The sequence below is a fragment of the Amia ocellicauda genome, chromosome 5 (genome assembly GCF_036373705.1).
Source record: "Amia ocellicauda isolate fAmiCal2 chromosome 5, fAmiCal2.hap1, whole genome shotgun sequence".
Lineage (NCBI taxonomy): Eukaryota > Metazoa > Chordata > Actinopteri > Amiiformes > Amiidae > Amia > Amia ocellicauda.
This window is the reverse complement of record NC_089854.1, coordinates 44,483,013-44,510,165: the sequence shown is the minus strand read 5'-3', so window position 1 is coordinate 44,510,165 and position 27,153 is coordinate 44,483,013. Positions and strand designations below refer to the sequence as shown.

Here is a 27,153-nt window from a genome sequence, read left to right as displayed (position 1 = left end):
CACCCCCCGCCAAAAATAAAAAATCTCTTGGCAAGCAATATGACAAAATACACAAAAAACTACTGAAAACCTTCTAAAATGAAAGCTCTCATTTTCTCAGGCATGAGCTGCAAGTTATTCTTATGTATTTATTTTACTGTAATTATCACCTCATATAAACTGCTGTGTATTTTGATCTGAAACTACCAATTAGCGGCTTTCACAGACATTGCTGCCTGACAGTCCTCTATTCTGATTGGCCAGGACTGGATATGGAAGAATCCAATAACCGAGACCCAACATCCACACCTTGTGAGTCGGACAGTACAGTTTGTTTTTAATGTGTGTAAGTGTAGAAAAAGTCGTTTCACAGAGAGAGGTCAATGCAAAAGAGATCAGTTTATCCAATGCGGTTTCAGCGGGGCGGCAATCAACAGTTGTCAGATCCCCTTGACTTTTCACCTGTTCAGCTCTTTCCCTTATGTGAAATATGAAAAACAATAACATGAGATATATAGGTCAAGGTTTTAAAGTGGACCTAGTTCTGTTCCTACAATTAGGTTTTAGGGGTTAGGGTTTAGGAGGCCATCATCCAGCAGTGGATTGATATAGGCTGATGGTAATGGTGATGATGAGGTAGGTAGATAGGTAGATAGTCTCATCTGACTAGAGAACCTTTTGCCACGTCTTTGCTGTGTCTTCCACATGCATTATGGCAAACTCCAAATGGGATATGACGCGACGGATTTTCAGCAATGGCTTTCTCTGCACCACTCTTCCATATAGCCATGCTTTGTGGAGCACCCGGGTGATAGTCGACATGTGGACAGTTTCTCCTGGCCATGCCATTGGCCACTTGGGGGTTTCTCTGGCCACCAACCTCCTTGCCCGGTCGTTCAGTTTCGGTGGACAGCCTGCTCTAGACAGATTCGTGGTTGTGCCATATTCTATCCATTTATAATTTTTATAATGGGTCTAATGGTGCTCTGGAGGATGTTCAAAGTTTGGGATGTTTTTATTTTTTAATAGCCCAACCTTGTCTGGTGCTTGTCTGCAGTCATTTTGAAAGTTCCTTGGTCTTCATGGTGGGGTTGTTTGGATGTACTCTATGAAACTCTGGAGCCTTCCAGAAACAGGTGTATTTAAATGCGACACTAACTGCACACAGGTGGACTCAACTAATTCAACTAATTACATGGCTTCTGAAGGCTACTGGTTGCACCACAGCTTAGTTACGTGCGTCTCAGCAAATGGAATTAATAATTCTGAAAATCAAGACCTTTTTTTTTTTTCCCCCCAAACACTGACATTATGTAATACTTTGTGTAGATCAGTGACTGAAAATCTCCATTAAAATCAATTTTGTTTACAAATTGTAACAACGAAATGCACAAAAGTCCTTGGGGGGTGAATACATATGCAATGCACATACATACACACGCATATATACATATACATATATACACATACACATATACACATACATACACATATATATATATATATATATATATATATATATATATATATATATATATATATATATATATATATATATATATATGTGTATATACACATATAGATATACATATAATATATATATATATATACATATATACATATATACATATATATATATATACATACACACACATATATATACATATACATATACATATACATATACATACATACATACATACATACACACACACACACTCTCTATCACACACATACATACATACATACATACATAGAGGTACAAAATCAGCAGGGGATCAAATACTTCTTTCCGTTTGCCCACTTTTGACAAATAAATGATTAGTCTATAATTTTAATGGTAGGTGTATTTTTACAGTGAGAGACAGAATAACAACAACGAAATCCAGAAAAACGCATTTCAAAAAAGTTATAAATTGATTTGCATGTTAATGAGGGAAATAAGTATTTGATCCCCTATCCATCAGCAAGATGTCTGGCTCCTAGGTGTCTTTTATACAGGTAACGAACTGAGATTAGGAGCACTCCCTTTAAGAGAGTGCTCCTAATCTCAGTTCGTTACCTGTATAAAAGACACCTGTCCACAGAAGCAATCAAATCAATCAGATTCCAAACTCTCCACCATGGCCAAGACCAAAGAGCTGTCCAAGGATGTCAGGGACAAGATTGTAGACCTACACAAGGCTGGAATGGGCTACAAGACCATCGCCAAGCAGCTTGGTGAGAAGGTGACAACAGTTGGTGCGATTATTCGCAAATGGGAGACTGACAGTTATTTTGCGTTTCCTTCCTCGGTCTGGGGCTCCATGCAAGATCTCACCTCGTGGAGTTTCAATGATCATGAGAACGGTGAGGAATCAGCCCAGAACTACAAGGGAGGATCTTGTTAATTATCTCAAGGCAGCTGGGACCATAGTCACCAAGAAAACAATTGGTAACACACTACGCCGTGAAGGACTGAAATCCTGCAGCGCCTGCAAGGTCCCCCTGCTCAAGAAAGCACATGTACAGGCCCGTCTGAAGTTTGCCAATGAACATCTGAATGATTCAGAGGAGAACTGGATGAAAGTGTTGTGGTCAGATGAGACCAAAATCAAGCTCTTTGGCATCAACTCAACTCGCTGTGTTTGGAGGAGGAGGAATGACCCCAAGAACACCATCCCCACCGTCAAACATGGAGGTGGAAACATTATGCTTTGGGGGTGTTTTTCTGCTAAGGGGACAGGGCAACTGCACCGCATCAAAGGGACGATGGACCGGGCCATGTACCGTCAAATCTTGGGTGAGAACCTCCTTCCCTCAGCCAGGGCATTGAAAATGGGTCGTGGATGGGTATTCCAGCATGACAATGACCCAAAACACACAGCCAAGGCAACAAAGGAGTGGCTCAAGAAGAAGCACATTAAGGTCCTGGAGTGGCCTAGCCAGTCTCCAGACCTTAATCCCATAGAAAATCTGTGGAGAGAGCTGAAGGTTCCAGTTGCCAAACGTCAGCCTCAAAACCTTAATGACTTGGAGAGGATCTGCAAAGAGGAGTGGGACATAATCCCTCCTGAGATGTGTGCAAACCTGGTGGCCAACTACAAGAAACGTCTGACCTCTGCGATTGCCAACAAGGGTTTTTCCACCAAGTACTAAGTCAAAGGGGTCAAATACTTATTTCCCTCATTAACATGCAAATTAATTTATAACTTTTTTGAAATGTGTTTTTCTGGATTTTTTTTGTTGTTATTCTGCCTCTCACTGTTAAAATACACCTACCATTAAAATTATAGACTGATCATTTCTTTGTCAGTGGGCAAACTTACAAAATCAGCAGGGGATCAAATACTTTTTTCCCTCACTGTGTGTGTATGTATGTATGATTATATATATATATATATATATATATTATACACACACATACACACACACACTATAATATATAATGTATGAATGTGGATTCCGCAAGTGTGTCACTTATTAGTTTTTGTAAACAATATTTGTATAGAATACTCCCATAAATTAGTCACAGACCTGGCTCCTATTCCTGAATTGTGGCGACCCAATTCAAACATATTTTCTACTGCAAAATCAAGAACTGTCCAAACTGAAATTAAACATTTACTTCTGTAGGTACACAAACATAAACAAATATATTGTGTATGTAGTTTGTTGTGTACTTTTATTCTATGTCAACAGAATGTGTTGATACATTACTCAATTTACGCATTAATAATAACCAAAAAAAAGCCTTAAAACATCAACATAAAATGTAAAATCTGAAAACAAGGAAAGCAAGAATGTGAAAAACTGAAACTCCCATTTTATAGTATACTATAAATAAAGGTTTATCTCTCTGTACTGCTTTCATAAAAGTCTGAATGTGTATGTATGGCATAAGAATAATTAGAAAATATCTGGACGAGCTGACCTTCAGATCAGCCCATCGGAAAATAAAAAGTTTGGGGGAAGAAAAAAAAAAAAAACAATCATTACTCACATACAGTGGGTGGCTCATACCTTTAAATGGACACGGAAATGCCATTATGGATAAGGCATGGTTAAGTGAGTCACATGCAGAACGTGCAGGGTTGTGGGTTCAATCCCAGGTGGGGGCCAATGTACTAGAGATTGCTCCAGTAAAAACCCAGTTGTAAATGGGTATGTACAAATAATGTGATGTATTGCATCAATTGTAACAAGTCACCCTGGATAAGGGCATCTGTGAGGAAATATAATACATAATTTTTTTCTGGAAACTGGGATTTAAAAAAAAATACGAATCCAATAATAATACCAACATGTATCTATGTTTTATATTCTTAGTACATGGCTCCAAGCAGGCAGAAGAAAAGGAGAAAAATCCCATTTCAATATGGAACATGGTCAAGGACATGGCAATCAGATTCATATGTCATCTTGGGGAAACGGTATGAAAAATCTGAGTTCTGAGTGCTGAGTTTGGGTGATAAATCCCAATATTGTTATTATTAATTGGTGGGGTGTAATGGTAAAGCACCACAACATAATGATTAGAGTAGTCGCAGGGAAGACAGATCTGGTGCTTTTGTAGTTTTTCTGCTGCATTTCCGCTATCCAGGAAGTTGTGACATGACATCCTGAAACCCTGACATTACAAATTTTTTTATACGAATTTTAAAGTGTTAAAAGTTGCTTATACAATCGATTCTAAATAGAAAAATCCCAAACGTTATTCTTATTCATAATTATCAACACAAATCCATAATTTGAGGAACCCCATAAGTTCCCCTATCAGCTACAGTGAGAGAAAAAAGTATTTGATCCCCTGCTGATTTTGTACGTTTGCCCACTGACAAAGAAATTAACAGTCTATAATTTCAATGGTAGGTGTATTTTAACAGTGAGAGACAGAATAACAAAAAAATCCAGAAAAATGCATTTCAAGAAAGTTATACATTGATTTGCGTGTTAATGAGGGAAATAAGTATTTGATCCCCTATCAATCAGCAAGATTTCTGGCTCCCAGGTGTCTTTTATACAGGTAACGAGCTGAGATTAGGAGCACTCTCTTAAAGGGAGTGCTCCTAATCTCAGCTCGTTACCTGTATAAAAGACACCTGTCCACAGAAGCAATCAATCAGATTCCAAACTCTCCACCATGGCCAAGACCAAAGAGCTGTCCAAGGATGTCAGGGACAAGATTGTAGACCTACACAAGGCTGGAATGGGCTACAAGACCATCGCCAAGCAGCTTGGTGAGAAGGTGACAACAGTTGGTGCGATTATTCGCAAATGGAAGAAACACAAAATAACAGTCTCCCTCGGTCTGGGGCTCCATGCAAGATCTCACCTCGTGGAGTTTCAATGATCATGAGAACGGTGAGGAATCATCCCAGAACTACACGGGAGGATCTTGTTAATGATCTCAAGACAGCTGGGACCATAGTCACCAAGAAAACAATTGATCACACTATGCCGTGAAGGACTGAAATCCTGCAGCGCCCGCAAGGTCCCCCTGGCCCTTCTAAAGTTTGCCAATGAACATCTGAATGATTCAGAGGAGAACTGGGTGAAAGTGTTGTGGTCAGATGAGACCAAAATCGAGCTCTTTGGCATCAACTCAACTCGCTGTGTTTGGAGGAGGAGGAATGACCCCAAGAATACCATCCCCACTGTCAAACATGGAGGTGGAAACATTATGTTTTGGGGGTGTTTTTCTGCTAAGGGGACAGGACAACTGCACCGCATCAAAGGGACGATGGACCGGGCCATGTACCGTCAAATCTTGGGTGAGAACCTCCTTCCCTCAGGCAGGGCATTGAAAATGGGTCGTGGATGTGTATTCCAGCATGACAATGACCCAAAGCACACAGCCAAGGCAACAAAAGAGTGGCTCAAGAAGAAGCACATTAAGGTCCTGGAGTGGCCTAGCCAGTCTCCAGACCTTAATCCCATAGAAAATCTGTGGAGGGAGCTGAAGGTTCAAGTTGCCAAACGTCAGCCTCGAAACCTTAATGACTTGGAGAGGATCTGCAAAGAGGAGTGGGACAAAATCCCTCCTGAGATGTGTGCAAACCTGGTGGCCAACTACAAGAAATGTCTGACCTCTGTGATTGCCAACAAGGGTTTTTCCACCAAGTACTAAGTCGAAGGGGTCAAATACTTATTTCCCTCATTAACATGCAAATCAATTTATAACTTTTTTGAAGTGCGTTTTTCTGGATTTTGTTGTTGTTATTCGGTCTCTCACTGTTAAAATACACCTACCATTAAAATTATAGACTGATCATTTCTTTGTCAGTGGGAAAATGTACAAAATCAGCAGGGGATCAAATACTTTTTTCCCCTCACTGTAATTAAAGGGGCCCTATTGATTTAAAGAAATGTACAATATAAGTTGAGGAATATTTAAAAATAATACTATAGGAGGTGGAGATTGTTTTACATGCCAGCTCGAAAAAATGCATTTGGAACCACATTGATTAAACTTGTCTCTCCCCACAAACAAAAAAAGTCAGTGGATACAGTACACTGGAACTGGAAAACAAAAGCAAAAACAGTGACCCAAACACACCAATATACAACAGAGTACTAATCAGGACCTGACACTGTCCATGCAGTATTTTGCCTGGCGATCAGGTGTGACTTACGGGGTTCTGACAGCAGACGGGAGGCGTTAGCTGTGAAACTGTCCGGGAGGTCTTTAATTTTTCAGCCGGCACTCACCCTGCCCGTGTAGTCACGGCCGTAACATGAAGCCGAGGAAGGCATCCATCCCACGGACTTGGACAGAGCCACCATATTTCACACTTGTTGGCAGATTCTCAGTTGTACAGCTTATCAAAATACCTCGCACTTCTTCAGTGAAGTCACACTGTTTCTCAGACGAAGGGGGCATCTTGCATTCTCCCTATACAATGAGACCATACTATTCTATATGATGCCTTTTCCCATATATTTGAAATCAAAGGCATAAATCAGGGCAAGGTATCAGAACCCCACCTCCCTCCCACACAACATACTTACTGATACACCATGAAAACACCTTCACCCCACCCTGGTGAAAGATAATAATGGAAAAAAAAATATATAAAAAAATAAAATAAAACAGGAACAGGAACAGGAACTACTTCAACAATAACAAAACATACTCAATTGAAACACTACCTACAGAAACCAGTTGGTTAGCAATGTAGGTCTCCGAAGTTAGGAGCTTACGCATAAATTGAGCAAATGAAGCAGTTTGGGCTTTGTGGCCGGAAATCTTCATTATGCATTACATTTTCATTTAATTCCCCACAGACTAGACAGCTTCACTGCCAGCCCATCCATAAACATTCTACTCTTCCTTTCAGACAGTCAATCAGCACTTCCACCAAGCCTTTGTATGTCAGGGAAGGATGAGTCTTTCTCTTGCTGTCAAATTTGTTCTCAATTTGTACAAAAATCAAGCACCTGCCCATTACACCACTGTAGGCTTTCACGATGAGGTAATTAAGCAAGCTCCCACTTCACAAAAGCATGACGTGCTCTCTTACAGAGTAATCATTTTCCCTAAAATCTATGACTAGGGAGAGTTTCTACATATTTATACTGCCGTTTATCGTTTAAGCCATTTTATGTTTGAATAAGCAGAACAAAAATAAAATGCAAGGTGTTTGTTGCTAATGTCTTGTATTCAGATCAGACCACACTTATTTTTAGAGTCCCATCAATCAAAGAACAGATCAGATTCTATAAACAGAATAAGTCATTTATTATTCTGGGTTTTATAACAAAAACCTAGTGACCAGAGTAAACAGGATGAGATAACAGCACTATTTAATCTGGGTTTCTTCTATGAATTTTAAACTTGATATGAAAACCAACTTAAGAGATACGAGGGAGAGCAGATAATTGTCCATTTAAAATGTCTACATACACACAAATCCATTATAAATAATGTCGATATGTTGCAAAAAAAACCTCATGAAGATAAAATTGTATTGCCTGTATACAATTTTCTGCTGAATAAAATGTGTTATAATGCATGCAACCTCTTACTGGTCTCCTGGATTTGTTTACATATAGGTATTCAAGATTTTTTTCAATCGCAACAACTTTAATATTCTCTATGGAAATTCGCATAGCATAATGGTCCATTGTGTCATATATGGATGTAGTAACATCAGCTGAAAAGATTGTATATTGTATATAAACAAATATTGCTTTGGAGGCAATGTACCCACTTTTGCAGATAGCGGCAAACCGGCCAGTGCTACCGGGAATGACAGCCAACTAGCACAAGTGTCACGTGCTCCGAGCACTTCTTAGTATCTGATTTTGAAGTTCACATGAATGCAAAGTAGTATTCCAATGCACAAGCAAAGCTCTTCTCATGGGTTGTTCCCAGTCATAAATCAACAGTCCCTAACAGTGATGACCTTGGCCGCGTCTCTATGCATGGAGAGTGAGTCAAACATATCTTGGACAAAAATAGTTAGCTCTGTAAAACCATGACCTGTCCATAGTGGAAAAAAGGCAAACAAAACGAGAAATGATCTTGTATTTCATATACTAGTCTGAATATGAAATGTTAAAACATAGGCCTAATGTTTGTTATACTTTTCACCCTAAGCTACTATTAATTTAGGCCATATATTCTTTATACATCTCTATATGAAAGACAACTAGTATACACTTCTTCCTTAAGTACAAATTCAACATCACCTACAACCGGATTGTACAACAAAAGACATGTTGTGTGTATGATGTCATGATCATGTCATTTTTCAGCATTCAGAAACCCATTGTTTCTCCTTTCATGAACAATAGTTATTAGACTAAGTGAACCCGTAAATAAATACATTTGATTAAATGTAGGGTGACAGTTCTTTCCTCTTTGACTATGGGCCTAATTTTCCAAGGTTGGTAAATGATTCACTCCGGAGTAAGACCCTCAGTGTGAAGTCAGTTATTTTGATAAAGCAAGCTTTCAAATTAAGGGGGCTATTTGAAACTGTTTTGGGTGAGGAACTTACCTCTTCATAGACCTCACGTACTGCTGCTCCGCCGGGCTCCTCCTCGGGCTCCATGCCTCCCCCCGGCACGATCCACTGGTCTGGGTGCCGACTGCTGCTGACCAGCAACACCTGGGACACAGGAATGAGGTTAGTGCTGCAGACACAACCAGCAACAGGACAGGACAGGCAGAGAGAGAGAGACTGGGGCAACAATTACATTAATAAATACACTCACCTAAAGGATTATTAGGAACACCATACTAATACTGTGTTTGACCCCCTTTCGCCTTCAGAGCTGCCTTAATTCTACGTGGCATTGATTCAACAAGGTGCTGAAAGCATTCTTTAGAAATGTTGGCCCATATTGATAGGATAGCATCTTGCAGTTGATGGAGATTTGTGGGATGCACATCCAGGGCACGAAGCTCCCGTTCCACCACATACCAAAGATGCTCTATTGGGTTGAGATCTGGTGACTGTGGGGGCCAGTTTAGTACAGTGAACTCATTGTCATGTTCAAGAAACCAATTTGAAATGATTCGACCTTTGTGACATGGTGCATTATCCTGCTGGAAGTAGCCATCAGAGGATGGGTACATGGTGGTCATAAAGGGATGGACATGGTCAGAAACAATGCTCAGGTAGGCCGTGGCATTTAAACGATGCCCAATTGGCACTAAGGGGCCTAAAGTGTGCCAAGAAAACATCCCCCACACCATTACACCACCACCACCAGCCTGCACAGTGGTAACAAGGCATGATGGATCCATGTTCTCATTCTGTTTACGCCAAATTCTGACTCTACCATCTGAATGTCTCAACAGAAATCGAGACTCATCAGACCAGGCAACATTTTTCCAGTCTTCAACTGTGCAATTTTGGTGAGCTTGTGCAAATTGTAGCCTCTTTTTCCTATTTGTAGTGGAGATGAGTGGTACCCGGTGGGGTTTTCTGCTGTTGTAGCCCATCCGCCTCAAGGTTGTACATGTTGTGGCTTCACAAATGCTTTGCTGCATACCTCGGTTGTAACGAGTGGTTATTTCAGTCAAAGTTGCTCTTCTATCAGCTTGAATCAGTCGGCCCATTCTCCTCTGACCTCTAGCATCAACAAGGCATTTTCACCCACAGGACTGCCGCATACTGGATGTTTTTCCCTTTCCACACCATTCTTTGTAAACCCTAGAAATGGTTGTGCGTCAAAATCCCAGTAACTGAGCACATTGTGAAATACTCAGACCGGCCCGTCTGGCACCAACAACCATGCCACGCTCAAAATTGCTTAAATCACCTTTTTTTCCCATTCAGACATTCAGTTTGGAGTTCAGGAGATTGTCTTGACCAGGACCACACCCCTAAATGCATTGAAGCAACTGCCATGTGATTGGTTGGTTAGATAATTGCATTAATGAGAAATTGAACAGGTGTTGCTAATAATCCTTTAGGTGAGTGTATATTAGGAGTATTAAAGGCTCATTAATATGAAAGCTATTCCCACCAAAGTAACTTCTTCCAAGGCCAATTTTAATTTAAAGCTGTATTTTTTTTAATAGGTCAACCACTTTAGAAAGGCCTGGCAGAAGGCAAAAAGAATGAGTTTTCCACCTATTTCATAACAGATCTGCTGTAACTATTAATATCTCCCTCCAGAATTTGCAGCAGCTCATACAAGATAATACTATAAACAACTAACCGATGCCATATGTACAGTTTCACAGGTCAGCTAAAACAGCTTAAAATAAACTCCTACCAACGTGGACCACATATTCCCCACAACCAATGCATTAGCTAAGTTGCCAGGGGGGAAATCTCTCTCAAAGTAAATCACAGCTACTGCGCAAGTGTGTTTTGACAGAAAAAAAAAATGTACAGCCAAACTCAATCAATCATTAGGTCAACAATGTAGAAACATTAATACAAAAAACTGTTGCTGTAATATACGCTTGGTGCAGAATGTCCAATTCAATTATTTTGCTGCTTCAGGGTTATTCCAGCTCTGTTACCGGGGGTACCCACATCACGTGCCCCAGCTATCATTCCTGAAGCAGTGGGTTTAATTCCATGCCAATGCCAAGTGTGGCAATCTCCCATTTCTTGACCAGCAGAACCAACCCAATTCCTTCACATTCTTTTCAGACAGTCTACCCTTTACCCAAGGAAAAGACAATAACTGTGCCTAAAAATATATGTATGAGAAACCATAAGGATAACAGTAGCTGAATATCTGAGTGTGCAAGAAAGAGAAAGGTGATTAACAGGCGATCCAAGAAGTAGCTCAAAGTCAAGTGCCGCGATTCTGTTCAGGAGCCCTGTTGCGTTTTCCTTTTTGTCGTCACTCTGAAAACAGACGACCTCCAGAGAATTAACATTAGCATTCAGTATTAATGTTGCTGAAATAAATAATCCACACTCCCAAAATCTCAAAAGGAAAGCAAAATGACACACTCCATTTCATTAGCAACAGGTGTGAGCACCCTAAAAAATTCACTCACTTAAAAACAAGCTCCAGTCTGCCCTACACTAGGTTAGTACAACAGAGACCTCCAAAAAATAAAAACAACATTCAATTAGGGACCACTGGAAGTGTATTGAAAGAGACTACCTTTATGTCTGGTACCAAGGGTGGAAGGGGAGGTACTGTTGTAGTTGCCATGGTTACAATGCATCACTATGGATTACATTAGGTCTCATTCAATGCAAAGCTGACATAATTAAGTCTTGCATTAAAAGGCCAGCTAATGTGCATGAAAAGGTGATTTACAGAAGAAAGCAGACTGCTCTGAGAACAGTACTGCAAATAATATAATTAGAGATAGGCAGCCTAATGGCATGCGATCAAAAATAAATAAATAATTAAAAGCTGAGGATAAAATTAGATTTCTGAGGGGCAAGAGAGGCTTTTGCTCAAAAGCATATGAACTGCTGACTTAGGATGTGCAACGTTGGCCAAAATCGGTTTGTTGAAAATCAACTGTTAAATATAAGGTGCAATGACAAGAAATTAGGTGATTATATAACGAACTACAAGAACAGTCCTTGAAAGTGCTGCTTGAATCCTTATGCTTTGAATTCTTCGACTTTTTGAGAAACTGTGCATCAATACATATTTTTGTGGTTAACTCAGGAGTAACAAGTCACTTGTCTTTTGGTTCGTTTGTGTTGGTACTTGGTTTGTGTGACAGGGACTTGAAAAGGATTTCTCACTTCACAGAACTGACCTGCCTCTTGCCAAGGACCCAAGCTGAGCTCTCTGCTGCTGTTAGGGTGTCGGTCTTGTTTAACAAGGACGCTTCACGTGTCATCACAGCAGGGGGCAAGCTGCCTGTGATATTGAGCAACAGCTTACAGGTTTAGTCTTCCCTTGTTTCTACGAAATGCTTTAGATTGAATAGAGTTTTTTTACCTCACACAGAGAGGGAAAGAGGTCAAGAAGGAAAAAGAAAGCAGGAGATGACTTTTAAAGAAAGAAGGAGGGAGAAAAAAAATTTGAAGGAAAAAAAGGTAGAGAGAAAAGAGAAGATTTGAGAGGAAGAGAAAAGACAGATGGAGGAAAATTAGGGAAAGTAAAAAAGGGAAAGAAAAAGAAATACAGAGAGGCCTGCCAGGTCTATGGGAGCATAAATAATTGACCACTTTTAAGGAAAAGCAGCACGCTAAGCTGCAGTAGGCGTTTCCAAACACAGACTGCGTTACCCTGCTGCCTATGGGTCGACTTTACGAACAGGGAGAGTGCCCCAGTCCCTGGGCAGGGGTGTAAACAGTGGTGGCCAGCCCGGGCTCTGTTGGCTGCAGCAGGCCACCCCTGTTTTGCTGATTAAAGAAGCCCAGCGTGCAGTCATGTGAAAGTAAATCACAGAACTGCTGAGCAGCAGGATGGCTGCATTTCTTTCAAACCGCACGGATGCTTTTGCAAAAAAACATGCAATCAGCATTTACCTTTCTGCGTGGAAAATCAAAAGCTTAGCCTGGCTCTTAGTCAACAGAGAGAGACCGTCATGAATGCACGCATGCCTGTATTTAAATCCCTGCTAGTGGCATGGACTGTGAATCTGTCTACATGGCCTTTGTGAATGGGTGCATTATGGGTGCATGAATTAAGAATACTGGTAAGATACTCACTTACCCCACCAGCACTTTAAACATGCAAGACAAGTTGAGAAGATGCCTCCTAAAATGGCAGAAGTTTTACAGAAGGGTGTAGTCTTATGCTAAATCAAACAAGACTTTCAGGAGGGGTCTGAGGAAGATTGGGTAGTCTTCTGCATTTTTTCCCCACTAGGTTGAACATTAATATTAAACTTCATAATGTTAATATAATACATCAAATTTATCCGATCGCAAAATACTGCTTGACCTTTTTAAATCAGGGGATAATACTTTCAACCTATAAAGGTTTGCAGGAAAGGAAACACTACAGACATGAGTCCTGTCCAGGTTTCTACTTGGGTGGGGGTGCCTCTGACAGCAGATGGACCGGCACCGAAGACAGGTGTCCTTCACAGGCAGAAAATGGCTTCCTGTCACCAGTCCAGCCCTTGACCCATCTGCCTGCCCATTGTTTTTTTTCCACTGCAATTCCTGTTCAGTACTAGGGAAATACAAAAGTAAGTCGATACAAATCACAAGAGAACACTGCAGTGGAACCGCACTTAAAAAGGCTGTCAACCCCCCCTCCCAATCACATTTAGTTCTTATTAAACAATATCAGTTAGATCCTCATTTGTGCCAATTGTTTTCATTTTGAAGGGAGCCTCCCCCCACCCCTCTCCAAACCATATACAATGTCTTGAGAACAGCAGGTGCGAGACTAATGAGATCAGTTTGTTATGTTGCATCCGAGTGCTCGCTTATCTGTTGCTTTACATTGGCTTTGATGAGATGAGCATCATCAACATCAATTAAAAAAAAAAAAAGCCTTTACCCTCAATGTGTTATTTGTAAAAAAAATTATACAAAAAAATAAATAAAAAAAAATACAAAAACCAAATGTGCCTTTCATTAAAGGATAATGACTATAACTCAAAACAACAGAACTGCTGCAGAATTATTCTGCACGAGAATACCTCAGAATCAGACAAAATGAATGAAGGAATAAACCCACTTTATTAATCTGTGTACTAGACATGCTGGAAAGCACAGAGAATTGAAGGTCAACAGACCTACCTACAGTACCGTGCTGATTTGTTTTCCTTAGAAGACAAGGCAAGAGCACCAAGAAGCGATTTAGGCTATACTTCCTTTAATTAAGCATCTAAAAACTGCTGACCTATGCAGTGGCCTCCCATTCCCCCCACCCACCATGTCATTTCCCCCCCCCCCCCTAGGTTTTCAATATTCACATTCCTACACTGCACAGCCCCTTGCTAACCAGGATTCCTTAGCAACAGCAGGTACTGATGGGTATTGATGGCGATGATGACACCGCCTTCGTCACCCTCTGTGCAATTTCCTGTAACCTTCAAGCGACCGTGTTTCTTGATAGCTTCAATACAATGGTGGCTTTAAATCCAGAAATCAAAATGAAATGCAACAAAAAGGCCTAGTAACCACCATGGAGATGGCCAGGTACTTGACAACAGCAAGCAAAGCACAATAGACACAATCCAGTTTAATCTAAATCGACAGGAACAGCTTGATTTTCCTCCTCTTCAACACCTGGCCACCAGTGCTACTTCAAAAATGCTACTTCAAAAATGCTACTTCTTGCATTTACTATAGCAGTGTAACATTCTGTTATGGGCCTGGCTACCATGTACCCAGTTTACACATGTTGGAAACAAACACCCATTTCCTGTTATTGGAGCTTCAAAGTGTGAAATGTATACATTTTTCTTGCCGACTGGAATATCACGTTATTTATGCGAGCAACAAAAAGGAGGGGGAGGGGGAAATAAATAAAGTAAAATATGTACAGCAGCAGGTGTCTGAACTTGGGGTGTGATCAATAATTGGTTTTAAATGTTTAAAAAAATCATACATTGTCAGGGAAGACCATATTTTTTCCCCATGGCCACTTGGCATGTCCCCTGGGTGACAGATTTTGTCCCTGCAAAATTGCAGACAGGAGGACAAAATCTAAATCTGAAAAGTGAAGGAGGGTGCACATTTAGGGGAGTATAAAAAGGAAAAATAAATGTAAGACTTCAAGTTATGCATTTTAATTTGCTGTCTATATATATTCCAAAGGCGCCTTGTATACCAAAACACTGCCAATGCAGGCTGAATGGAGAGAACTTTGTTTGGCTATTTTTAATAGTGGCAGTCCAATTCAAAACAACTTTTAGGCTTTCATCCCTCCTATAAAACCCTGTCCAACCCACTTCAACACTCCAAACCCCCGCCAATATGTGCAAATAAGAGGGAATCCAATGGGAGTATTAGCCATTATGAAAACCCTACTGTACTTTCCAAGTTTATAGTATGTTCTCCCTGCTGTGAAATTTGCCACAGTACAGTATTCCAGAAGACTTCATACTTGTGCTTACGTGCAGTTTACATTAGCAATGTGCACAACTATCATAGGCCATTATCCTCAAGTGAAAGGGGTCTGCGGCATGGTCACACTCCGCTCCTCCGCTACAGCAGCAGCCCCTGACCTCCGAGACAGAGACAGAGACAACCATTCTATAACATTTTTCTATACATATTTTTGTACTATAGTATAAATACTGTTGTTTTGACGTGTTGTTCTCCCATCCTTTATAGTAGATATTCATGAAACAAGAAAACATTTTGTAAACTCCAAACTCTTTATTAATCTCCTGATACTCATTCTTGATGACAGACTATTTCCATTGCTCTGTCTGGGATCTGAGTTTTGAGTTCCTGTCATAAGTGTTTGCCTGCACATTGATTTACTGGTACTTTTCCACAGATTTTTTCCTCTAATCAAACTGCAAAGCAAGCCTCCCCCCAACCCCCCAGCTCCTCATGTTAAGCAAAGGCTGTGACCTCGTAACCTCAGGAGACTTGTCACCTCCAAACTAATCAAGCCAGAACACAATATTTGTCATCTCAGGCCTACCACTTTCCAAAATGACATTTTCTTATGGTGTACTCTGAAATCAATCAATTTCCTGTATAGACACAGTCATCTTGAGGTCTCTAGAGTGGCTTGAGAGGGAGAAAACTATTTTAGAGGCAGTGTAAAATTCTGCATTTTAGTGGAACAGAGAAAAACTGATGTTATCCTATTGAATAGTCCATTTACATAGAAATAACAGGCCCACTGCTTATTGGAGCATGTGAAGAGTTTCAGCACTATCAGTCATTTTGTGATTCTTCAGGCACTAGGGTATTACAAAGGTAGTCCCTCGTCAAAAATTGGTCCTGTAAAAAGGCAGCTAAAAGGCTGAAGAGATCAACGCTGCCTTTAGAGTTACTGACAGGAAGATGTGTAACGCAGCACAGTTCTATAAATTGCCTCTGATAGGGTGTTGGTACTTCAGCACATAGCGTGCTTGCTCTGCTCTGGCCCCAACCATGTCACATAGAGACAATTTGGACCTGCTCAAACTATCAACACCCCATCTCTGGCTAAAGTGGGACAGGAGGCACCACCCTCTACTCCATGCAGAATCTGTAAAAGGGGCCACCCTTCCAAGCACCACGCCAGGTGACCAACTTGTGTCAGTTTTGATGTCATCAGGAAGAGCACATTACTGACAAGCTCTGGAGCAGTTGATTGACTGGCATGAAGTTAAAGTTTAAAAACATTACTGAAACAATCAAAAATCAATCAAAAAGGGTTTGATGGCTCTTGCACAATTACAAAACACTTAAACACAACTGCCAGGTTGGATTTTGGAGTGCATGGCTCACACATGAACGTCAAAAAATTGCCACTGGGATACAAAAGTTTTGTTGTATTAATTTCTTCCTTTAAAAATGTGTGAGTGAATAGTGAGGATTGGTCTTACACAGAGCTTGACACAAATGACTCTGACTATCATGTCTGTAGAAAATCTTTGCAATCCTGCAGCTGCACATTTCCATGTTCCTCACTCATTTACACACAGATACCATTACATTCATTATTTTTAATTAAGGGAACAGAGTACTAGTCTGCATACAAATCTGGACTAAAGAACTACAAGGTACAGCAAATAAATCAGGTGAGGATACACACCTGAGGGCCAGTGCATCTATAAAACACAGGGAGAACTAGCCAACTAGCAACTTTCCTTGCAATAATACCGATTATTTTTCAGTGCTATGAAGGGAAAACAACTGAATAATTCTTTCCAGGCACAACATGTGAGCCAGTCTGCTGAAGCTTATTGATGTCACTGGTGCATATCACAGGAACATAGAAAAGAGAATTTATGTTTAATAAGTAATAAGCCAATAACATGTTTCCGATCAAGCATTTAACACTGCCCTTAAGCATCAGAAGAACAACTTCCTTCTTCAATTTAGTTTTTCCCATAAACTGCAAAATTAACCACGTTGATTGCTTACTGGGACAGCCATGATGGATCAACTCATTCCAGCTCATGTCAATCTAGAAATGTATTCTTGTTCAGGGTGAAAAAAAATGGGACACACAGGGACACACAAATGCATTTTCTATTTAGTTAACAGACTAAACACTATTATATATAAAAATAAAACTGAATAAAGGAGAACTCTAATAATTACAACAACAAAACAGAAACCAAATCCCTGATGTAATCCAACAGAGCTGGTATAAACCAGTATATTGTTTTGCTCTGGTGTTTGTGTGTGTAAAATGAAGACTGATACTTCTCAGAGATGATAAGCATCAGACTAAACTGTAGCTTAGATATTCTGACAGACCAGGCTGTTAATTATATTAAATAAATACATAGGGCAGTCAAAGAAAAACAAAAAAACATCCAATCAGTTTTATTGCCTCACTAACGTGAACACAATTTTCCTGAACTGGTGAGTGGAGTTCTCCAGTTTATCTCCTGCAATGTTTGGGGTTTCATTACGTAGCTTGCTAAGCACTACAAAAAGACATGCTTGCTCTGGTGCACAGGAGTAATCAATATTAACAGGGAAATCGTTTCAAAGCAACATGACCTTTGCATTGGATTTCAGACCATGGAGATCTCAGGAAAGTGGTATGCGGGGCTGACTAGAATTATTATTTTTGTATTATTATTATTATTATTATTCTTCCAGGAGAAGGATTCAGGGAATAATTTAGTGCCACGGGCATCAGAACCAAAGTAGCAGAATATGAAAATGGAGATAGCAATATATAGGTTTTCATATATGCCCAGATCCACAAAGTTGGTTATAACTGGTATGAAACAGTGTTCTTGTTTGCAGTTTGATGCACTCCACTACATTGTGAAATCTTGGTGCAACATTCAGCTCTTATCACTTGGTGGCTTTAGATCAGACACCAAGTCATGCAACACTGCCATGTGCAAGAGACGGGGAAAGAAAAAATTGACATAAGCGTCCATCATGCCCACTAAGGAAATACTTTGCTTTCAGAATCGGAGATGTGTGCTTGACTTGTAGACAGACAGGGAAGAGATCAGATATGTTATGTCGGAAGATATAATCTCAAGTGCCGTGTGGGATCACGAAGAAATTACAGTTTTATTAGCAGCATTGAGTGAAATCCACATACAGAAACAATTAAATGTTTAACTACTTGTATTAAAAACTTAGATTTCAAAGGACCCCGGTGCAGTGCCGTGACTAGTTAAAAATAAACTGAAGGATAATAATCGGATCAGTTTATTATTTTATGAACAACGACTAATTATGGATAATACCGTACTAAGGGAACAAAATGTGCCAATCACAATGTATTAACTACTTTTGTTACTGAACTACTCATAACTCAATTCATAACCACTAATCATTGTGTTTACATTTTTGTTTTTGACATTGACAAATTGTAATTTATTAATCATGCTCTGGTGTACACTGGTGAAATTGACACCACAGCTCCATGGGCAGAAGTCAGTATTAATTAGACATCTTTAAAAGTATAACATATAGGTAACATTATACACAAGATTGCATAACGAAGGGCCTTATTTTTAGCCTGAAGTTTAATTTAACCTCATTGGGGGCTGGGGGGTGTAAAGGGGAACACCACCAAGGGCACCTAGTTTTAACTGCAGGAAAGCATTGCTAACTACAGCCGGAAAAAAAAAAAAAAAAACTCGGTGCCTTGTACAAAACCTATGACAAATGTCATGCAAATGTACATAAAAGAGCACTACTGCAACACTGTTCCAAAATGCCAAAAAAAAATGTAATAAGGATTTTAAAACTAAAAATAAGATCGTGTGGATACATATTTGCGAGCAACAAAAATGTTATAAAACCTTACACTCTCTCTAAACTGGTACCATGAATATAATGGGCAGCATATAAATGACAGAAAACCATCGAAAATAATGTTTTTGCAATTACCCTGCCTACCAGTCACTAAACAAAGCATTGCTTTTACAGCAGAGGCCATTTAAAGTGACCTTATTTGGATAACAAGCATAATTCCACTACTTAAAGTGAGCAGTCTTCAGTTTAGGTTGCTCCTATGAAAAACTAGAGTAACCGAGTATACGAAGTCGACTGTAAGAGGGGTTTATGTGCTGTGCAGGCAAATGGGTGAGGCTGGACTCCCTCTACCACAAATCACATTGAACCTTTGAAAGAAACATGTTGAAACAAATCTATCCCCCTAAAGAGAGGTTTGTGAAACAATACTTCTCTATCTCTCCCTCTCATATCTGAATGATAGCGCTGATGGAGACAGCATGGATTTCAACATGTTTTCTTGAATTAAGGCAGCACTGTGCTTTTTTTTTTTTTTTTTTTTTTTACAAGATCCATCCTGTCTTGAAGGAATGGTGTATTGTGATGGACTAACACAGGCTACACTCCATATACCAGGGTGCAACAGAACAGTCCATCAATAACTGTGATTTATGGAACTGCAATATGTTGCATTGCGTGTGTGCGCGTTTGCATTTGCGTGTGTTTAACCTGCCCGATTCTGTTCATATGCAATTGGATCTTCACTCCTATGTACCAAATTAAAAACAATTCAGGTACTCAACACTTCGAACACAGTTAGCAAATCTTTACATTGATGAATGGGCTGATAAAAGAGATGTATATGAAAAAACAAGGGTAAGATTTCCCAGAACATGAATACTACCTATCAGATGTACATCCAAACCAGAAGTTTGAATGGGCTTCTGTGCGTAGGGTAAATCAATCTCCCATGGTGCAGTTAATAAGGTTAATAGACTCGTGTATGGCTCGGCGTCTGGTAACTCAAACCTAGTTCCGGTGTCGGCACTAGACAATGAAAAGGGTGACCCTTCAGGGCATCTTGTTTCTGTTCCACACAACAGGAGCTGTTCTGACTTAAAAAAGATTTCAAAACCATTTCTGTGACGTGATTACCTGTCTGCGTGACTTTCCTAGAATCAACACCACTGATCTTCAAATGACAAGACTGTAGCGGTGCCAATTCAAGACTTACAATAATTGGGTTGTGCAACACTTGATAGCAGCATGGGAAGGCCAAAAGAGGAAAACAAAGCTGTAGAATAAGAAACCGATGACACGTCCCACAGGCATTTAAGAAAAGATTGCTTTTAGTGTGCGTTTGTGGTTTTGCCCAGTCTGATGATGGGCCGAACTGCGTTAGTTAGAGTGCTTGATTAAGTGGATTGTACAGTAGTAGCTCTTATATGACCATGCAAACTGTCAAAACAGCAGGATGGCTTCTCATTCAATTAAATGCAAGAAGAAAAACAAAATACAAACTGACCTTCTATAAAACCATTTCAAATGATCTTCAAATCGAATGTGAAAATGTCAGCAACAGAGACCCTCAACTATTATTAATTCGTACCATTATACACTATAAACGTGGGACCAAATTATGTCTGAGCCTATGAAGACATTTAATTTTCTGTCACTTGTTTGGGAATAAAGAAGGCGACATCCTTTTTGGGTACTTGGTCACCAGTTACAACAGTGAGTAGAGAAGCCAGGTGTATTCGGGTCTTTGGGTGTCACATGTCAGCGTGACATTTGGAGCTGCCATTTTCTTGTTTTCACTTTCACAAAGCAATGCTTCTCAGCAGTAAAAGTCAAAACAGACAACTTCAAATGGTAGTACCAAAAGGTCTAATACAAATAGCCATATATTGGTTTTAAAAGGTTACAGAGAGAGACTGAAAGCTTGTAAAGCAATAGTTTATTGCCTATATCTTCTGGTTTGTCTGGTAGTAATTTTAGATCCACATGTCCATTCACAGCGATTGTCTGTGGTCCTTTTAATGTGATATCTCACGGACATCCTACCTCCGCTGAATGTGAGCAAACAAAAAGGGGAAGTATATGGCTGCTGCACATCCAACTTCCACAAGGAATGTAATGCTTCCGAACACTGTGCAGCACTAATCTCTTCCCCAGGAGACTTCCTCTGAATAGGTACCAAGTCCTTTCAAGTTGTCAGGTTTCAAAGCAGGGTAACTGGAGTGACCCCCACCAAGAAAACAGTGTGAGAAATATTTCAAAAAACTAAAAAAAACACCTGAATATAAAGTCGGGGTTGTAAATGTAGACTCAAACTCTATTATACAGCTGTACATAAATCCTAGAGCAATCTGCCCAGAACTCAGTGGGATGGTATCAGTGGAGACTGCCTGCCCTATAAAAGTCAGTAAGGCTGGTAAATAAACTCTGCACCCTTTAAAACTGAAAGCCTATATTGCCATGTCAATGTGTTAATTATCAGTGTTAATGTTTGGAATGGAACTGTTAATTTATTTTGGAGGTTTCAAAAGGCAGAGTTTCATTTCAAAAACCCATTGTTACTTTAATCCTTCGATATTATAAGCATCTCAATCTATATTTTGAAACTTAAAAAAGGCGTATTACAAAGACAAAAAAAAAAAAATGTAAACCTAAACTTCCACTGCATTAAACTGTGGTTCAAATTCATGTGCAGTACTGAAATAATTGGTGGTGATTGCAAAAACTAACAAAACACAAGAAAAGACAAATTTAATAAAAACAAAACAAAAATGGGTGATCTGGATTTTACACCTGATGATAGCAGTGATTGTGCTCAGTAACTGAACAGGTTTTATTGTAGAAAGAACACTTTTTTTTTTATCCAGTCAGAACCAGAACAAAAACATTTCACATTTCATACCCTTGAAATGCTTATTTTATTTTAAGAGATTAAGGAAGGATATTCTTGAACTAGGCCAATTTCTTATTGTAGTCAAGAGACAAGTTTTAAAATTCAAGGGGTATTCAGCAGAATAAAACTATTAAATTCAATTATATTAAATAATTCATACCACATTCTCACTTCACTTGGATAGAACAATGGGAATTAAAGACCTGCTAAATCTAAGAACAGGACAAAAAAAATAAAAAAATTGCATGCATTACAATGGTCTGTCCCTCTGCATACAAAGTTTAGTAAAATCATTAGAGACCTTACTATATCAGTCTCCTAGAGGTCATTCAGTGTGTAAAGCACTTCTTGTTTGAAACCACATTCCCTTAACTGTGGTTTAATGTTCAGGCGTGACTTGCAGGAAGAAAAGGGATCAAAAATCGTTGTGAATTCCTGCATAGCAATTTATTTAATTACATTCCCAGTTGATGTTGTCTACCTATGGCACGTCCAGAAGTACCAATTCTTTTCTACCTTGATTTTAAAAAGGTAGCACACTGCCATTCTTATTTCTTTCATGCATTCAAGTTTATCCTCTACTAGGGAATGATGTCGGATCAGATCTCGCTACTGTCAAAGACAACAGTTTAGTGGTCATTATGTGTAACAGCATCTTGCATTGCAGATGTGCCAGTAAGAGATAGTGGGTCCGATTAGCTTCAGGTACAGGTAGTGTAGTCCGGTACAATACAATACAATACAATACAATACAATACAATACCAGTCACTAAACCCGCTGACTCGTACTGAATAATTAGCTATTTGCAGTCATGGAATAAGACACCAGTTACTTAGCACTTTGTGTGTTTACAAGCTGCAGGCTGTTTTGTTTAAAGCCGGCTTCAGCTGGGTAGCCTATCTCATGCTTGTTGTTTTGGTAACATTTGCCCAGACATATTTGCTACAGACTCAGGGAGCTAAATTCATAATGGAAATATTTGTTTCCACTCCTTCTTTTATTCAAGGAGCCTGAAACTTGAAAAACCTGAAATGCCTTAAGACTATTTCTATGCCAGGCGAGTTCCATGGGCATCTTTTCTGTAGAGGGCAGCAAGTGTCTGAAGTAGAGGGGTCTGACCATTAACCACCCCCGCCACCCCCCCCCCCCCCCAGCAATTCCACCCCCAAAGAAAAAGCTGTGTATAGTAGTCTGCAGCTATAGGTATCAGACTGATTTGCTACTAACAAAAACTAAATTGATAAATGCTGTAGCTACTTCAAAAATACTACATCTTAACTGGGGGTTTTCCACCTTGGAATGCATTTCACTTTCCTATGAATTTATTTCTTGAAACAAAGCTGTTGCCCTCAAGTCCCTAATTCTGCTTTGTTGATCTGAAGTGAGTCTGATAATGACACTGTCCACCATGTGTTTCAATAGTAGGACCAGTGGATTATAGATATCATAGAACCACACACATATCATAGAGTCACACATGACCAAGAGCTCCATATACTCAAAAGCAGCAAGAAAACAAGATCTTTTTTTAGAGGAATAGGAGGGATGGCCTCCCTAGAAAGAGACTCGTATGAATGCAGAACTGTTAGCCACTGGAATTACTGAGGTTTAAAACCAATGGACCTAATATAGTAATTAAATTGCTGCATAAACATACCAAAAGATTGTTTATTTTTTGTACTTTCAACCACCATGATGCTACCTCAGAAATTACTAGCAAAACTTGCAGGATTGTTTGCAGAAAACAGTCAGCTTTCCATGCCAGACAGGGTTTACTGCAAGCACGTCCACGATTAACAGACCAATGATGAACGGTTGCTTACACATCAAAAGACCGGCTACTGACACAGACCACTTTCCCTTTTGGCCATTGGCACTCACAGAATTAATTTTAGATAACGATTGCCTTAATGGCCTGTGAACAAATGCTTTGCCAAAATGTCACACTGGCAAACATTAGAGAAAGAGGATATATTCATGAGAGCGAAAAAAAAAAAAAAGGGTTCTTTTCCCCTTTTTGTTTGATGACGTAAACGACACTGTCAGTTTCAACAGTCTACAGGCCTAAACTGATAGATTAAAAACAATCCCTGGGGGCATAAAAAATGTCATGTACGGTTCTTAAGCCCCACATTGCCCCTCATACGAGTGCTATGGAATCTCCATTAAGAGGAACGAGCCACATCCCACTCCCGACCAGAATTAATAATATCCACACACAATCTCAGAGGATAATTTGCTACCCCCCTCACATTCCACAGCTATACGAGGTATAATTTTTAGTTTTAAAATGTTTTAAATGTGAAGGGCAACTAGTACAATTGTCAAATGACTCCTCTGCAACAGAAGTGAACACACAATTGGGATTTCCCCAGAAGCTATAGAACATTTCACAATACTCTGAACACACTGTTTTGAGATTCACACCCTTGTGACATATATTTAAAATATATTTTGACTTTAAAAAATTCTTATTCATATTTTGTTGTTGTTGCAATACAGTATGTGGAAACATTCCAAGTGTATTTAGTGTTCAAATTTCATACCTATAGATCTTTAAGGCACACTTTCTATTCAAGCTTTTTTATTTTTGGGTAACTCACTGTATTATGGGGTTGACTATGCTTTTACTTTTAGTGCAATACGTGCCATTCTTTTCTACATTCTCTTTAGCACCAGGAAAGCTAAAATGAATCAGTTTTAGGATTCTATTCATTTTAAAGCATCAGCAACTGAATCTAATTAGCACAATGTGACATTCCTGCTATGGAGATCCTGTATGGAGATTGCAAGTGCGAGATTGTTCCTGGTTTCAAAAAGTGACCTCACTTGGCTTCCACACTTTCATTTGTTGGTCTATAGCTTCCTCAGCTACAGGAATGTAGTTTGCTTACAGGTTCACTTTGCCCATTGTGTTAAAAAGAGTTACAATGACCTTTATGTTTACAGTGTTTTTTCATGCAACGTTTACATTTGATCATCACATCTTGTGCATGCGTGTATGAATTATTTCAAAGGAGGACATATTTCTCATATTTTCACAGTAGTTTTCGTTTTCGTTGTGTCACATGCATTCCAATCGAGGATTTAACAAGAACTTCATTAGATGCTGTAATGGAAAAAACTTCTCTGCAACTTCCCTTCTGTGACACTGTGTATGATCACTTATCTTCAAATAAGGAAACTGACGAAGGAGTAACTCTATTCTTTCATGCCATTGGCTGGTGAATAACCTTCATAAGGAACAGAAACAAGTTTTCACTGTTAATGCCAAGACACTGCATTTGCATTTCATTCTCGAGACATACTGACCTCTCTTGTTCCTCTTTGTGACAGTGTACAGTGAGGGAAAAAAGTATTTGATCCCCTGCTGATTTTGTACGTTTGCCCACTGACAAAGAAATGATCAGTCTATAATTTCAATGGTAGGTGTATTTTTAGAGACAGAATAACAACATACACACACACACTCACTATCACACACATACATACATACATACATACATACATACATAGAGGTACAAAATCAGCAGGGGATCAAATACTTCTTTCCGTTTGCCCACTTTTGACAAACAAATGATTAGTCTATAATTTTAATGGTAGGTGTATTTTTACAGTGAGAGACAGAATAACAACAACAAAATCCAGAAAAACGCATTTCAAAAAAGTTATAAATTGATTTGCATGTTAATGAGGGAAATAAGTATTTGATCCCCTATCAATTAGCAAGATTTCTGGCTCCCAGGTGTCTTTTATACAGGTAACGAGCTGAGATTAGGAGCACTCTCTTAATGGGAGTGCTCCTAATCTCAGCTCGTTACCTGTATAAAAGACACCTGTCCACAGAAGCAATCAATCAATCAGATTCCAAACTCTCCACCATGGCCAAGACCAAAGAGCTGTCCAAGGATGTCAGGGACAAGATTGTAGACCTACACAAGGCTGGAATGGGCTACAAGACCATCGCCAAGCAGCTTGGTGAGAAGGTGACAACAGTTGGTGCGATTATTCGCAAATGGAAGAAACGCAAAATAACTGTCAGTCTCCCTCGGTCTGGGGCTCCATGCAAGATCTCACCTCGTGGAGTTTCAATGATCATGAGAACGGTGAGGAATCAGCCCAGAACTACACGGGAGGATCTTGTTAATGATCTCAAGGCAGCTGGGACCATAGTCACCAAGAAAACAATTGGTAACACACTACGCCGTGAAGGACTGAAATCCTGCAGCACCCGCAAGGCCCCCCTGCTCAAGAAAGCACATGTACAGGCCCGTCTGAATTTTGCCAATGAACATCTGAATGATTCAGAGGAGAACTGGGTGAAAGTGTTGTGGTCAGATGAGACCAAAATCGAGCTCTTTGGCATCAACACAACTCGCCGTGTTTGGAGGAGGAGGAATGCTGCCTATGACCCCAAGAACACCATCCCCACCATCAAACATGGAGGTGGAAACATTATGCTTTGGGGGTGTTTTTCTGCTAAGGGGACAGGACAACTGCACCGCATCAAAGGGACGATGGACCGGGCCATGTACCGTCAAATCTTGGGTGAGAACCTCCTTCCCTCAGCCAGGGCATTGAAAATGGGTCGTGGATGGGTATTCCAGCATGACAATGACCCAAAACACACAGCCAAGGCAACAAAGGAGTGGCTCAAGAGGAAGCACATTAAGGTCCTGGAGTGTCCTAGCCAGTCTCCAGACCTTAATCCCATAGAAAATCTGTGGAGGGAGCTGAAGGTTCCAGTTGCCAAACATCAGCCTCGAAACCTTAATGACTTGGAGGGGATCTGCAAAGAGGAGTGGGACAAAATCCCTCCTGAGATGTGTGCAAACCTGGTGGCCAACTACAAGAAACGTCTGACCTCTGTGATTGCCAACAAGGGTTTTGCCACCAAGTACTAAGTCGAAGGGGTCAAATACTTATTTCACTCATTAACATGCAAATCAATTTATAACTTTTTTGAAATGCGTTTTTCTGGATGTTTTTGTTATTATTCTGTCTCTCTCTGTTAAAATACACCTACCATTAAAATTATAGACTGATCA

General features: G+C 39.8%; 1 protein-coding gene across 2 annotated transcripts in view; it reads right to left on the bottom strand.

The window, feature by feature from the left end:
• The window catches only part of LOC136750366 (diphosphoinositol polyphosphate phosphohydrolase 3-beta), a 42,625-nt gene that overhangs the window by 11,079 nt on the left and 4,393 nt on the right, over positions 1-27,153 (bottom strand). For both annotated transcript variants that reach the window (XM_066705395.1, XM_066705396.1), the window contains exon 2: positions 8,964-9,074. In XM_066705395.1, coding sequence (XP_066561492.1) covers positions 8,964-9,074 — 111 coding nt within the window. The remainder of the gene's footprint in view (positions 1-8,963; positions 9,075-27,153) is intronic.